We start from the raw sequence: 15413 nt of genomic DNA on the forward strand, positions 1-15413 counted from the left end.
TTATTTTAGTGTGTTAATGATTAACAGTTCTGAAACATCGTACAACGTTTGTTAAGCAATTTATGGTTTGTTTCTTGTCGATTTGCATAAAATATTAGCTATTGGACTTTCAGTAAAGAATTAATCAAAATATTTCTCAAAGTTAGCAAACCTCAATTATAGATGCAGAATACAACTTTTTTTCACCTTACACTAGGAATTTATTGTTATTCAAGCCAATATTAAAATAAGGAGATATGGTATGATTGCCCATGCGCTATTTCATTATGCCAAAGTATGATATTTTTTCCGATCAAACCCTTTTAAAATCACTTTTCATTATGTCATTTCTTGACAATTAATTACATATCCGGTTATTTCAGTATATTCTGTAATTACGATCAATGACAAGGTTCCAAAAATTTGATTGAACCCATGCATCAATATGACATGTCGAGTTAATTAACAGATACTTAACGAATTTGGGGCATCGCACTATAAACGTTTGAAGTCGATTTGTTGGAGTTCCTGTCAATATAATACTCCATGAGATAACCATTATATGAACAGTTTAAAAAATCATCGCTATTTATGAACTAACTGAATACAACTTTTTATGTTTTATACTGTACTTATGGCAAAAACCTTACAGAATTTCATGCCAGTACAAGAGACAGCAACTAGGCAGATAGTATCCAAAGACAGAACATTATGTTATAATATTTAAATTTAATTTCATCATAATAAATACTGCAGTAAAATTGACATCAAAGAACAATAGCAATATGATAAGATGTCACAACACAAAATGTGAATGTATTATAAATAACTTATAAATGTATTGATACGGTCAATAAATAAATATAACAAATCATGATAGTTTATAGTAAATCATGTATTCAAATGACAAACAAAAATGTAATTTAAAATTGACTGTATATTTTCCTAAACAGCATACCTTTCTAATTCATGATGATTTGATATTATCTTTTTTCATTAAATAACATATATGGTACATTATAAGATTATAAATAAATCATAAATAAATGTCATTTGAAACAATAACTAATGTATAATTTTTGTTAAGATATCATTCAAATCCAAGTACAATCTTGCAGTGAAGTGGATTCTTCCTTTTAAAGCAAAATCACTTTAAATAAAAAGTTTCAATCATTTTTCATATTGATATCAACAATTACTTAATGATTTTAATCTACATTTACTCAATTACTCTAAATCAAGGCAAACTTGTTTTAGAAATCTGAATTAAATAAATCTTTGGTTTTCTTAGTATTGAACAAAAACTCTCTGTGAATCATGCTCAGAATACAGTATGAAAATGGCAAACTGAGATTCTAATCAAATATTTTATCTCCAAAGTTAAATGGGGAAAAAATTCCATTTTTTAATGGAACAAAAACAAGCAGAACTACTGTGTATTAGTTATTATTCTCGGAGAACTAATTTTTATGGATTTTGTGGTCACAGTTAACCATGATTTACAAGAGTTCAACACAACAAAATTGTCCTATGGTAGTATGGTTTGTATGCAGAATTTGTCTAAACCACAAAAGTCATAGTATAACCAATGAAAAGTGCATAACAAGTTTGACTACATGGTTTACTGATCTATGATTGTAGAATGCTGAGGTGTTTATATGAATTATGACTGAAAAGTAAACTAAGGACAAAGCTGCAGAAAAAATAGATGCAAGCATATTCAAAGCATATCCACATGTATTTTAAGTTGATTATTTGTTGCTTTTTTTTTCAATATTCAAATGTGTACTGCACAACATTCCCTAAAATATTATAATTGATTATTTATTGTGTTTTTTTTAAGTTTTTCACTTTGATTTTGTATAAATGTAAAAACAATATTAATGAAATTCTTTTTTCTCTCTCCTCATATGCAAAAGTAAATATACATGCATATATATATTATTATCGCCTCTTAACACACAATAAATGAATTTGAAATAAAAGCACTAATAATGTATAATTTCTAGGCTATTTCAGTCATATCTGTATTTATATAAGGTCAATTTCATTAATAAAATTGTTTGTCTTTAGACCTGAACTGATGCTGTTTCTAAATTTTATAACGAACAAATCTATAACCAAATTTTTAATAATACAATTTTATAAATTCAGTATCTTTTATCTAAAGCTTAAAAAACAATTCCTAAAGAAAATTTAACAGATTATGGTTTGTTTTTGTTTCAAGATATAAGGTAGTATAAAATGGTTGAAAGCTACAAACTTTCCCCAAAAAATATTCACTTAATGAATATATTTTGCTGAATTTTATAAAACTGAAAACAGCATAATTAAAAGTTCACACAAACAAAAACAAACAATACAACAATATCCTGGCAGTGAAAGGTTAATAAATAATAATATACACTCTCTTCATGGAATGAGCTGATTCAAAACTTTACTTGCATAGTCTTAAAATACTAACACTGAAATATATAAAATGTATAATTCATCTGGCAATGTGTACTGCACAACACTCCCTCAAATATTCAAATTAGTGGGTGTGACCTAGGGGACCAATATTATAATGACTCTCATCCATGTACATAAATTACACTTCAATTTGGCAGAAAAGTGCATTATCAAATGTTGTTTAAAATATTACATTTTCAAAATAGTTACATCAGCAAAGTGTAAATCAGAATTTAGGAAACCTAAAATGAGTTATGATCAGAGAATTTTGTAGATCAGAGATTCCAACATAAACAGCTTAAATTATTTAGGGTAATCACTACAGTAATCCTACCAGAGCATCCTTATTGAACCTTTTTTTACATCTGTAGGTAAGTTTATGTTACTAGTTAGAACATTATCACTTCTATGTATATTGAATATGTATACTGGGTCTTTCATATATCCTCGATCACTGACCAAACAAATGTATTCATTATCTAATATTGTGTATTTAAAGATAACCTTTAGACACTTATAAGTGTTTTCATAGTATTAATTTTCAAAAATTTGAAATGAAAATAAAATTTGGTGAAAATAGCTTTTATGAAACTCAAAAAATGTGGCTAGTACCATATGATTTTTTTTCAAGGATATTTAATAAAAATGTTTATGTAAAAGCTCCACAAAACATAATATTTGAGTGAGAAACAAGTAAAAATCTTATGAAATACATATTAAAAACAGACTATGACTCAAAATTAAATACTTTGCATAAAGATTTTAATTATCATCATTTCTCTCTACCATACAAGTAATTTAAACTTGTGAAGTCATCGATTACAATATTTATCAATGATGTTACAGGACAACAATACAATCATTATCCAGAACTGTTCTTGTTCGTGCTTCTCAGTTTCACTCATTTTAGTATCCTAAACTGTCAGTGCTGAAGTCATAGATATCATCTTCTTGGGAGAGTGCTCTGGAATTCTGGGATACCCTCTCGGTAACAGCTGAAGATTTGTTCTCTTCATTAACTATCTCATCTTCGTCTGGTTCGAAGTCATCTTCATAATGTCTGTAAAAAGAAAAGAAAAAATGGCTACTGACAAAATTCTCCTGAATACTAATATCATTAACAATTACTGAATTTTACGAGCCATTCGAGTTTCACACTTTATTCAGAATAAAAATATCAACTTGATAAATCAAGTAAATAAATGCATGTTAATAAGACAGGGTTTAAAACATATCTGCTATAACAACCTCCTATTGCTGTTTTTTTTATTTTTGTGATTTTGTTTCCTTCAGTTTCGAATGCATTTTCATTTTTTTTTTTTTTTAACCTTTTCCACATAAACGATTATATTGCATAATTGCTATCAGCATCAAAACTATTTCCCTTAATTGGAAATTCATATTAAAGGCTCAGACAATCAATTATTAGAAGATTCAATAATGATTATTGAAACAACATATTTAGGAGTAGGGGTATATAAATCAAAATATCATGAGCTGAATCAAAATTACAATAATCATAATTTTATAGAGTATAGAGAAGTGCTCAAGAATTGTTTTACAGCAGTGCATGCATTGAGATGTCTTTATATTTTCTAGCATATAAACCAATTACATATTAATTTAAGGAATGTACAGGTAATAAAGAAGAATATATATGAAGAGGCCAAACAGATTAACATGATCTATCTGTAACCAGCTGAAGGATCTTGTGTCATTTTTAATATACTATCTTGGACCAAGTGATTAATCAAATCTGAGTGTCCTCAAGGAAACATAAAAAACAGAGAGCAAATCTAGAACAAATTTTATTTTATTTTTGTAGATTTTGTAAAAAAAAAAACACCATCTATTATTGGAACGTAATCTCCCCTACTTCCTTAAAATAGAAGTTACAATAGAATTAAATTAATAACAAGATGCTCCCAAGAGCTTGTGTTGCTCACCTTTCATATTTATACTAGATACCCTAATAAACTGCTTCGCTGAGCGCAGCTGGATACGCCCGCAGAGGTCTAACCCTGAACAGTTGGGGCAAAAATGGACACAATATTCAAGCTTGATACAGGTCTGAATTTGGATTGTAATTATATATTTGACATACATCTATTATAGGTTCCTGAATAAATGTAGTCAAAGAACTTGAAGTTGGTTATATGAATTGAATTTATATTCAATTAAAGATTTCTTGCTGTTGTGCAATACACTGTGCAATACTTAGTAAATCTGTTGTCAGACTATAAACAAATAAAATTTATAAAATTCTAAAGGGAGCTTACATCAATAGATATAAACAGTTTACCAAAGTTTCATACGAATTGCTGAAAGCATTTTGAGTTTTTGTCTGAAAACTGGAAAATCCCCCCTTTTTTAATGAATAAAACCCATAATTCAGAAATGTAAAATCTAAAATTTATAAAATTCTAAAGGGAGCTTACATCGATAGATAATAACAATTCATCAAAGTTTCATGAGAACTGCTGAAAGCATTTTTGAGTTATTGTCCGAAAACTGGAAAATCCCCCTTTTTTTATGAATAAAACCCCATAACTCGGAAACGTAAAATCTAAAATTTATAAAAATCCAAAGGGAGCTCATGTCAATAGATATAAACAATTAACCAAAATTTCTTGCAAGTTGGTGCAAGCATTCTTGAGTTATTGTCCAAAACTGGAAAATCCCCCTTTTTTTAATGAATAAAACCCCATAACTCGGAAACATAAAATCTAAAATTTATAAAAAACGAAAGGGAGCTCACGTCAATAGATATAAACAATTCACCAAAGTTTTAAGCAAATCGGTTAAAGCGTTTTTGAGTTAATGTCCGACATGTTGACGACGGACGGACGGACAGACGGACGTACAACGGTATACCATAATACGTCCCGTAAACGGGCGTATAAAAATCATTCGCCTCAAGTTTTGTTAAAATTGGTGCAGATTTGAAAAGTATACGATGGACACAAAAATTATTAAAAAATTGTCTTTTAAGGCTACCACCAATTGTTTCTAGTAATTTTTGCTGTTTACAGTTTCTACAGTTCTATTATCGTTTTGGACATAATCAGTAAAAACACTAAAATTAGTCAAAAACCGTCAATAAATGGAAGTTACTCCTTACAGAATCATCCAATGGTTTCAGCCATCTAGACATTTTTGTAGATCTTGTATTGCTGATCATATTTGCTATTGTAACACTGGTAAGATTTATCATGAATAGCCTGATTTATAGAGGAGAGCACACTTTTGCTTCAGTGGAGTCCATACAGGTTTAAGTTTCGTTTATATTAAGTTTTTACCTATTCATAATATTGTTTTTGAGATATTGGTGATAGCAAAAAACATGAAAATTAGCAAAATAAATCATCATTTAAGGACAATTACTCCTTAATGATTTTGGTGAAAATACAAAAAAAAAGTAGATCTTGACATTCTGAGCATTTTCATTCCTGTCAAATTTTCTCTATCCATTACGATTTTAAAGATATCAGACAATTAATGCATTTTACCCCTAAGTTCTATTTTTAGCAATGGCAGCCATGTTTGTTGACTGACTGGGAAAAACCCACATACTTTATACTGGATACCCTAAGGATTATTCACCTCAAATTTGGTTGACATTGGTTCAACAGTTTCAGATGAGAAGATCTTTGAAAAAGTTTATGACCTTGATGACAATGACTAAGATGGACAGCAAATGATGGCAATAGCTCATGTGGTCTTATGTCCAGGTGAGATTAAAAGTTATCAATCCACAACGGGAGAAGGTGCCAAGGGAAAAATAAAAATAATAATCTGTCTAATTGTAGAGACACCACTTTGGCCAAGAGGAAAGAGATGAGAGACAAAAAATAATATTCTACAAAACATTTAGCATATTGAACTGATTAAAAACACCAATCCCTCTAAAAAAAAAACCACAGGAGTGTATGGAATGGAGGTGATGGTGAGGTGGGAGTAAAGTTTTTGTGAGATGATAATAAAAAAAAGTCGGTGGATAAAAAATTTCCCATAGCCAGGTTATTTGAAGTAAACACTTGTTTACTTATTTCAGAACAGATTTGGATTTTTTTTGATGAAATTGTACCTTAAAATGATAAATGAGGAATTTTTTTTTTTTTCTCCTCTAAATATTCAATGTTGTGTTTTTTAAGTCCTATATAACAGCCTAACTTCAATGTGATTTATCCATAATGCAACTGGCTCTGATATGGTCAATTAGAAGGCGTAGATACAATATATATTAATATAGAGTGGAGTAGAGATCAGAGAAACGAGGGTTAATATAATCTGTCATCATCTAAAGAAAGCTCTACATTCATACCTCAAAAGTTCACTGAATGAAAAGAAACATAATGAAAATAAATAAACAATGAAACAAGATGCTTTCATAAATATAGAACGAGAAGAATACAATAAACAGTTACAACACACATATGGATCTAACAGTAAACAGAGTATGAAACACTGGTTATATATTAACTTCAGTGGGATATCATTTATCAATGCACATATAAACTCTCTTTTTTACTCTAAATTGTGAGTTAAAATTATAGTACAAGATTTAAAACTTTCTCATTATACTAGGCAGATTTCGTATTTTTTACCACTTTTTCATATTTTCATGCAATATTTATTACTTAGATTTTTTTAATGTGAGAAACAAACTAATAAATCTTTTCTCCACTTTTAAGTTTATTTTTTTTTTGCTGTTATCAGGTTATTTTTTATTACAAAACCTGTTTTCCCCGTTTTTAAATTAGATAAATTCTGTTCGAATCTATGTAGATCATATTACTTAAAGACTCTTAGAAACAGACATCCTTAGGATGATTCAGTCCAAATTTATTTAAACTGGCTTATTTTTATCACAGAAGAAATTCTGTGGACTATTCTATGAGGTCCAAAGGAAAAGCTATATTCTGCAGTAGTGGTCAAATAAGTTTCATATCAACCAGCCCTGTAATATTACCATAAAAAAGTCATGTCAGTATTGAAGCAGTATTTTGAAGATATTTTTTCCTGAAAATTATGTTTGCAATGATGGTTGGCCAACATGAATCATGAAATTGATCAAAATTTAAGTATTACCTTAAATCTAATTATAGCAATGATGTAAGTTAGTTCAATTGTGTTCTTTACTGATCATAAGATGTAACAAGAGTGCACACGCTGAAATGTCTTGCCTTCTTTACTAATCATTGATATTATGTTGAAAGTCCTAAATATAAAGCTTTATTTCAACTGTCACATAAACTTAACATTAACCAAGTAAACTAAACATTGACCAATGAACCATGAAAATGAGGTCAAGGTCAGATGAACCATGCTAGGCAGGCATGTACAGCTAACAATTCTTCCATATTACAAATATAGTTGACCTATTGCTTATAGTTTAAGAAAAACAGACCAAAACACAAAAACTTAACACTGAGCAATGAACCTTAAAAATGAGGTCAAGGTCAAATAAAACCTGCGTGACTGACATATAGATCATAAAATATTTCCATACACCAAATATAGTTGAATTATTGCATATAGTATTAGAAAAAAAGACCAAAACTCAAAAACTGAACTTTGACCACTGAACCATGAAAATGAGGTCAAGGTTAGATGACACCTGCCAGCTAGACATGTACACCTTACAATCATTCCATACACCAAATATAGTAGACATATTGCATACAGTATAAGAAAAACAGACCAAAACACAAAAACTTAACTATAACCACTGAATCATGAAAATGAGGTCAAGGTCAGATGACACCTGCCAGTTGGACATGTACACCTTACAGTCCTTCCATACACCGAATATACTAGACCTATTGCTTATAGTATCTGAGATATGGACTTGACCACCAAAACTTAACCTTGTTCACTGATCCATGAAATGAGGTCAAGGTCAAGTGAAAACTGTCTGACGGGCATGAGGACCTTGCAAGGTACGCACATATCAAATATAGTTATCCTATTACTTATAATAAGAGAGAATTTAACATTACAAAAAATCTTAACTTTTTTTTCAAGTAGTCACTGAACCATGAAAATGAGGTCAAGGACATTGGACATGTGGCTGACGGAAACTTCGTAACATGAGGCATCCATATACAAAGTATGAAGCATCCAGATCTTCCACCTTCTAAAATATAAAGCTTTTAAGAAGTTAGCTTACGCCGCCGGATCACTATCCCTATGTCGAGCTTTCTGCGACAAAAGTCGCAGGCTCGACAAAAATGATAATTTGTAGTGGTGGCCATATGGAATGTTAGACCGGGTTATTGATTGAAAGTCAACAAGCAACAGTCTGCCAAAACTAACATAACCCCAATACAAAATTTCTATCAAGATTTGAAAAAAATTCTTTGTAGATTTGTATTTAAGTATCAATTACACATAGCTATATTGCTTGGACAGGATGGCCATCAGACACAATTCTTGAAGGCAATCATATTATTTCAAAGACAATTACCCCCATATTTGGTTCACAAATAGGCAATCAAACAAATTTTGTTTTTAACTGTCTCACAGAAAAAATTTGGAAAAGTCGACAAATTTTAGAAACCTACAAATACCAAGTTTCTTCTGGGCTATTTGTTTTTTTAATGGTCAGACAAAATATTTCTTTACTTAGCTAATAATATAAGCTAAACAGAATTGAGAAGTTGCAAGAAAACAATGTTTGCATGGAGAAATTTCTTTCAATTGTTTTTAATGTGCTGATTTCATACTCTGTCACTGTACGTGCAACAATACATCTTCACCTACCTCTTGTACTACCCCCATGTAAATGTGGGTGGGGAAAAGTGGTCACTTATCAGGCTACAAATGTGACAGGTGAATACATATGTTAGTAGTGTCAAACAAAAACACAATGACCTTATTATAAACAGAATAAATGTGATCATTTCATAAATATCAGTTCATTCTCTTAAAAAATCTAAATGAAAACATATAACATATGATAAGCACAATCTCAAAAATCATAATGATTAACTCAATAACTAAAATCATAATGATTAACTCAATAACTAAAATTAAAATGAATAAAATGAAAAACTTTAATTGAAGAAAACTTCAATTTACATACATAATAATGTACCATATAACAGTTAGGACATTATAAAATCTAAAATATGGTTAAATTTTTTGGCACAAAAAAATCATCCCTGATAACCTTAATGTAAAATGTGGAAGTAACCGTGGAGTGAAATGTTCTACTAGATCATTTCAGATAACTTTTTGACTCTGTTCAAACTTTTTTATATTGGGAGAACTTTTGGCTGAGGTAACTATTTATAGATAATGTTAAATGAATAGGAATGACAGTCAATAAACTTAAACAAACCAAGAACCAATTTATCATCATCCTTTCTTCCTAAAATTATCTAACAAAATGACCAATCTATAGAAGAAAAGACATGAATTATGAAAATAATCATTCCATTAATTCATATAATGACTCCAAAAAAGTAAATGATAGATATGCTGTATTCTATCTGAAAAATTGTGATTGTTTTTGTATTGCTGTTTAACTGACATTTATCAATTGTCTCTATTGTATTCACGGTAGAACTGTTCAAAAGTTAAGAAATTGTGAAAGTAATTTTTTTCCTATAAGCCAAAACATAATTTCATACAAAACACAATCCAATTTTAGCTTTATCTAAATAGATACAGTAATTTGACCTTCCCATGACCAGTAAAACTTTGCATTGTTGGCTTTCTATTTATGAAATTTAAGGAACATTCTTAAAAAATACTTGTACTAAAGGGTTTTTAATGGACAAATAAAACAAAAAAATTATGTTCCTTAAAGTGAATAGAGTGTACTAAAGGGTTTTTAATGGACAAATAAGACAAAAAAATTATGTTCCTTAAAGTGAATAGAGATAATGGGATTAATTCAGACAAAATTGAATGTTATAACATGAGGGAATTTTTACAGGAATATTATCTTTTGAGGTTCAGACAAAATTGACTGTTATAACATGAGAGAATTTTTACAGGAATATTATCTTTTGAGGTTTAGTAATTATATACAATGAGAGATTAATGACGAGACATGGGGATAAATAATACACAAGGTAACCTCATTGAATACTGAATAGGATGTGCCAAACATAATATACCTAGTATCTGTTGTGTCCTTTAACTCGGTTGTTTCCCATGATGATAGAACTGATTTTTCACTGTTTTAGGAATGAAAAATGTTTAAATATCACACATAAAAATCCCCCCCCCCCCCCCCCCCAAAAAAAAATGTCATTATGTTGTATTATGAAAATAAAAAAGCTGTTTTGTTGTTGGATTTAACAAGCTGATATTCTGCAAAAAAATTCTCCAATGTAAGTGTTGTAATAAAGGTCTGTTTGAATTTATAAGTGTTGTAATAAAGATCTGTTTGAATTTATAAGTGTTGTAATAAAGGTCTGTTTGAATTTCTATAGATTCTACCACACCATCCCATCAATAACCCTAATTTTCCACTCTAAAAATTAATATTTTCAAACTTTAAAATGAGAGATTTACTAATCATTTAAAATTTTTTAATTCCACTATCAAAGTTGATAATAATCGAGTCAGTAGGATATGGTGGTAGAATTTGTTTCTTAATGATTTAATGGAAAATGATGAATGCAATGTTCCCACTGGATAAGATGGTCGAGTAAATTACACTAGACAATTTCAATCAAAGTGCGGCTATCAACATTTGTCAAACCAATTTAAATGCAAACAAAATTAGGAGAAAAATGTTTTTTAAAAGGCGCTCTTTTAACAATGCTTATGCCTAAAAGTTTAATGTACTTATAAAGTCTAAAGGATTTCAAATCTCCAAAAAGGCAAAATGAAACATCTTCTAGGGGAAAATTATAAGAATGGCGATGAAAGTCTTATATTTGAAGCTTTGCAGATTAAAATTTTTATACGATGTTTACAGCACCTAGTATTAGGATCCAGTTATTATTAGTAAGCAGACATTTTACTTGATATCATTTCGAAGTATTCATAAATAAACTACGGCAAATTGAACCAGTTTTATTAGCCTAGGAATTTTAAAACCAATGTTTTATCCTTTAAAAAGGTCCCTATTCAGAGAAATATATAACTACAGATTTGAGTTTTATTCACTAACATTAGAAAAATAAAGCATATATTGCAATGTGGATAGCGAATTATGATAGCTTTAATAATAAAAAGAAAAAACATTTCTCTTTAATACATGCATAATATAAATGACCAAAACCCATCTTTAATATCCATGCTGATCTCCAAGCAGTTAACTTAATGAAATTCAAGCTTTGCAATTACAATGGTTACAAGAAATTTTTCTTACAAATATACCATATTGTGTAGATTTTAATATCAGTCAACATTTCTGAAAAGCAACATCTTAAATGAATTATTAAGTGTAGACTAATTTGTACAGTTCTATATTTTTGCTTTCCTTTTACTGATTTATAAAAATTAATTGTTTTTATTTCAAAACCTCCAAACCAGATGCTTCTATTGTCAAAATGAAATGTTACTGCAATGGCACAAACTAAGCATAAAAATGTCAGCCATTAACACTTTCTATAATGACAACATAAGGCAAACTTACACTTCCTCTTGGTCATTTGCCCCTTCTTCAGCAACTAGAAGCTCATATTCTTCTGCAGCATACCTCTCCCAGTCACTTGGCTCTGGTATATCAGAGTCAACATCCTGTCAAAAGAAAGATTTTGAGATTCGTTAACTATACTCACTGAAAAAAAGGCTGATTACAATATTTTTTTACACAAATCACTCATCAGACTATGCATGTTAAGTAACAAAATATTAATCATTGAAATTTACATACCTAATTTGTACTGAATGTTGAAAAGGTTTTGGGGCAAAAGTTGATAAACCATGTTGTTTACACAAGAACAAGTGTGCAAATGTGCACAGCCGTGAAATTTAATTACACATCTGAAAGTTTCAATATAATAAAAATAGCATTTATACCATGAAATGACAGCTTAACCTCAATGATGCTTGAAAAAAGAACATGCACACAATGATGGTTTTATTCACATTATTAACAATACATCATCTCTTTTTAAGTTATTTGTAGAAAAGATGGCTCATGGACAATCATATCAATCTATTTATCCTTATATTTAGTTCAGATTCTGAGTAAAAACAACAAATATTTGTTTTTCACTTATTGTTTTGTACAAAAATCAGGTCGTTAGTTTTCTAGTTTTAATGTTTAACATTTGTCATTTCTGGGGCCTTTTATAGCTGGCTATGCAGTATGGGTTTTGCTCATTGTTGAAGGCCCTACAGTAACCTATAGATGTTCTTTTACGTCATTTGGTGTTTGGTTGAGAGTAGTCTCATCAGCAATCATACCACATCCTCTATAAAAATTCTGATTATTTGTATTGTTTCTATATTTAAGTATAAACCACTCCTGATATAAACCCATGTTGAATTGATAATTGTACCTACCCTCATATTAGAAAATGGATCTCTCTGCTCATGATCAAGGAATTTATCAAGGTTGATGAACGTGTCAAAAAAAATATGAGTCATTTTACAATTTTTGAGATCAGCTAAAGTTATTCTTTCTTGATCCTTAGGTCTTACTAAATCTAACATCTGAAATGAACAAAAACAATACTTTTTAAAATATATTATCATGCATGAATTCTGGCATAAATTGGTGACTTAACAATATTATGTTAAGTAAAAAATCAATGGAACAGTTTTTTGCTACAAAATTGAAACAAGATGAATATTGTACTAAGTAAAACATACATTTCAATTATAAAAATGCCATTTCAATTATAAAACTGCAAGTACACTCTTGCCAATTGGTGCTTTCCTTGGAGGCAAGGCGAGAACTGCATGGTATGTAGCTTGTCAATTTCACTCTAATTCAAGGAAGTTTATGCACTTCTATTTATCTTAGGATGATGTCTTCACACTTATTGGCTATCCTGTTGTAACAACCTTACTGACTGTAGATTCATCAATTTTTAATACTAATGCCACATTGTTTGCTAAATTGTGTCTCAAGTATTTTTTTTTTTATTTTTTGAAACATTTTTATTATAACGTAATCGGGCTTGTATAGTTTGCACTGGTACATAGTCCGCACCCCCTTCTCCCCACGAGATTTAAGGTAAAAAAACTTTTTGTAACTGTTAGAAAAGGTCTAATGAAACTCCGGTAATTTTAAATCGTGTGTGGTCGTTTGCGGTATTTTCATGGAAAAACATATTTTCCATCACCAAACAGAAGCTGAAACTGCCTGTAAATGGTTCTAAAACACTTCACGCTGGTTAAAATAAGTCTAAATCACACAAAAAACAATTTAGAAACTTGTGTATGTTTAAACCGGAAGTTTGAAAAGCACGTGTAAAAGATGAAAAACCCAGTGAGTCGAAATCCATACATAATAGATATGCCTATAATACGACTTTGAAAGTAAAACAGTTCCCTCCTTATGTAAAACAGTGTTTAATATATCTATCCCATTAATGTTTGAAGGGTCTTAAGCTAATACAAAACATATTTGTCAATAGGAAACACCAAAACGGAACGAATAATAACCGATTACGTTTTGTAGTTTACACATCATAAGCTGGTTTACCGATGTCTTTTTTTACTTTTTTTGTACGATTTCATTCAAGCAGATACCAGTTTATATTTAGCAATGCATTGAAAAGAAACGAGAATTTTGTAATGAAGCATTTAATCTTTAAATTTATCAGTATTAATTTGATATTGAATAAAAATAACTTAATATGGATTGAGTAAAATTGTTGGTTTGAAAAATGATAAGAGCGCCCTCTACAATGTCAATAACAAACATGGCGGAACGTAAACAAACCACATCGCGAATTGAAATTTTTTCTCTTATTTCTTGCTTATTATACTTTATAGTCCGCACCCCTGCTGTCATGGTCAATTTTGGAGAATAAAACCGCGGACTATACAAGCCTTTTAACGGTAATAGAGTTTAACAAGAGTACCATTTTCATTCTTTTAGCAGATACCAGTGGAAAAAGATTATTATACACATAAATTTTTTTTTTTTTTCAGTTATCATTCTGGAAATATATAACAAATGTTTTTCATATTTTTATGCAATCATTTTATGTATGAGAATATTGCAATTCCTAAGAATATACATTTAAAAAATTTGGCATGCATTTAAAACCTACCTGGCATAAACAATCTTCAAAAGGTAACTTTTCTATTCCTAAAGCTTCCATTTTTTGCATTTGTTCTTCATAAAAATATTCCATTTCATACATTGATATCACACCGTCCCCATCAAGGTCCATGACTCTAAACCAATATTCAACACTGAAAATAAATGATATAAGTCACTGTCTTAGAACTACTTTAGAATAAATATGCAATACTGGACATTACTTATTTTCATTGAAGTTTATACTTTAGTAAAGTATTAAGTTTTTGGTTTTCATTTTAGTTAGTAATATGGTAATAAGCGAAATGTAATATATCATCAGCAAGCTAGCATCGTTGGCAATCTTTTTATCTGTTACTTGATTTTCACTTATGGACAAAAATTAATTGTGAATATTAGGAGATCTGGTTTATACCTCAATGACTGGTTTTGTATCACACTTTGATGGGCATATCTCCCTTTTTTATGTTTTAGTTAAACTTTTGCTTTCGTACAAGTCAATATAAATGAATAGAAAAGAAAGAATATGAACTAAATGTACAAGAAACATGAACTACAGTAACGTAATACCAAAATACCAAAGGAACAACACTTTTATTGTAGTTCTTCATCTTCTCAGTTGGTAGATAGTCTTCTGAAATGTCTTCATAGTTTAAACCTTACAGCAAGGTCAACATGGTTATTATCATTGACTTTTAAATCGCTGTATATATATTAAATAAAAAATTCCAAAAATTGCATAAAAAGTAATGAAGTCAGGGCTCACACTACTATAGAATCATAGGGAGAATGACTT

At 29.7% G+C, this 15413-nt stretch overlaps 2 protein-coding genes across 7 annotated transcripts in view; both read right to left on the reverse strand.

Annotated features, from left to right (window-relative positions):
* The window catches only part of LOC127737686 (uncharacterized), a 114292-nt gene that overhangs the window by 1074 nt on the left and 97805 nt on the right, over positions 1–15413 (reverse strand). The window lies entirely within an intron of this gene.
* Positions 1908–15413, reverse strand: part of LOC127737685 (serine/threonine-protein phosphatase 2A regulatory subunit B'' subunit beta-like) — a 60963-nt gene continuing 47457 nt past the window's right edge. For 2 of the 6 annotated variants that reach the window (XM_052248538.1, XM_052248537.1), the window contains exons 11-15: positions 14628–14772; positions 12907–13056; positions 12032–12135; positions 10560–10619; positions 1908–3490 (exon numbers count right to left, since the gene is read on the reverse strand). In XM_052248538.1, the coding sequence (XP_052104498.1) occupies positions 3337–3490; positions 10560–10619; positions 12032–12135; positions 12907–13056; positions 14628–14772 (613 nt within the window). In that variant the 3' untranslated portion in view covers positions 1908–3336. Of the gene's footprint in view, positions 3491–9195; positions 9250–10559; positions 10620–11764; positions 11807–12031; positions 12136–12906; positions 13057–14627; positions 14773–15413 lie in introns of all 6 variants that reach the window. The other 4 variants (XM_052248540.1, XM_052248541.1, XM_052248542.1 and 1 more) reach the window with 4 other exon arrangements.

Source organism: Mytilus californianus, unplaced genomic scaffold, assembly GCF_021869535.1.
Source record: "Mytilus californianus isolate M0D057914Y unplaced genomic scaffold, xbMytCali1.0.p SCAF_4, whole genome shotgun sequence".
NCBI lineage: Eukaryota > Metazoa > Mollusca > Bivalvia > Mytilida > Mytilidae > Mytilus > Mytilus californianus.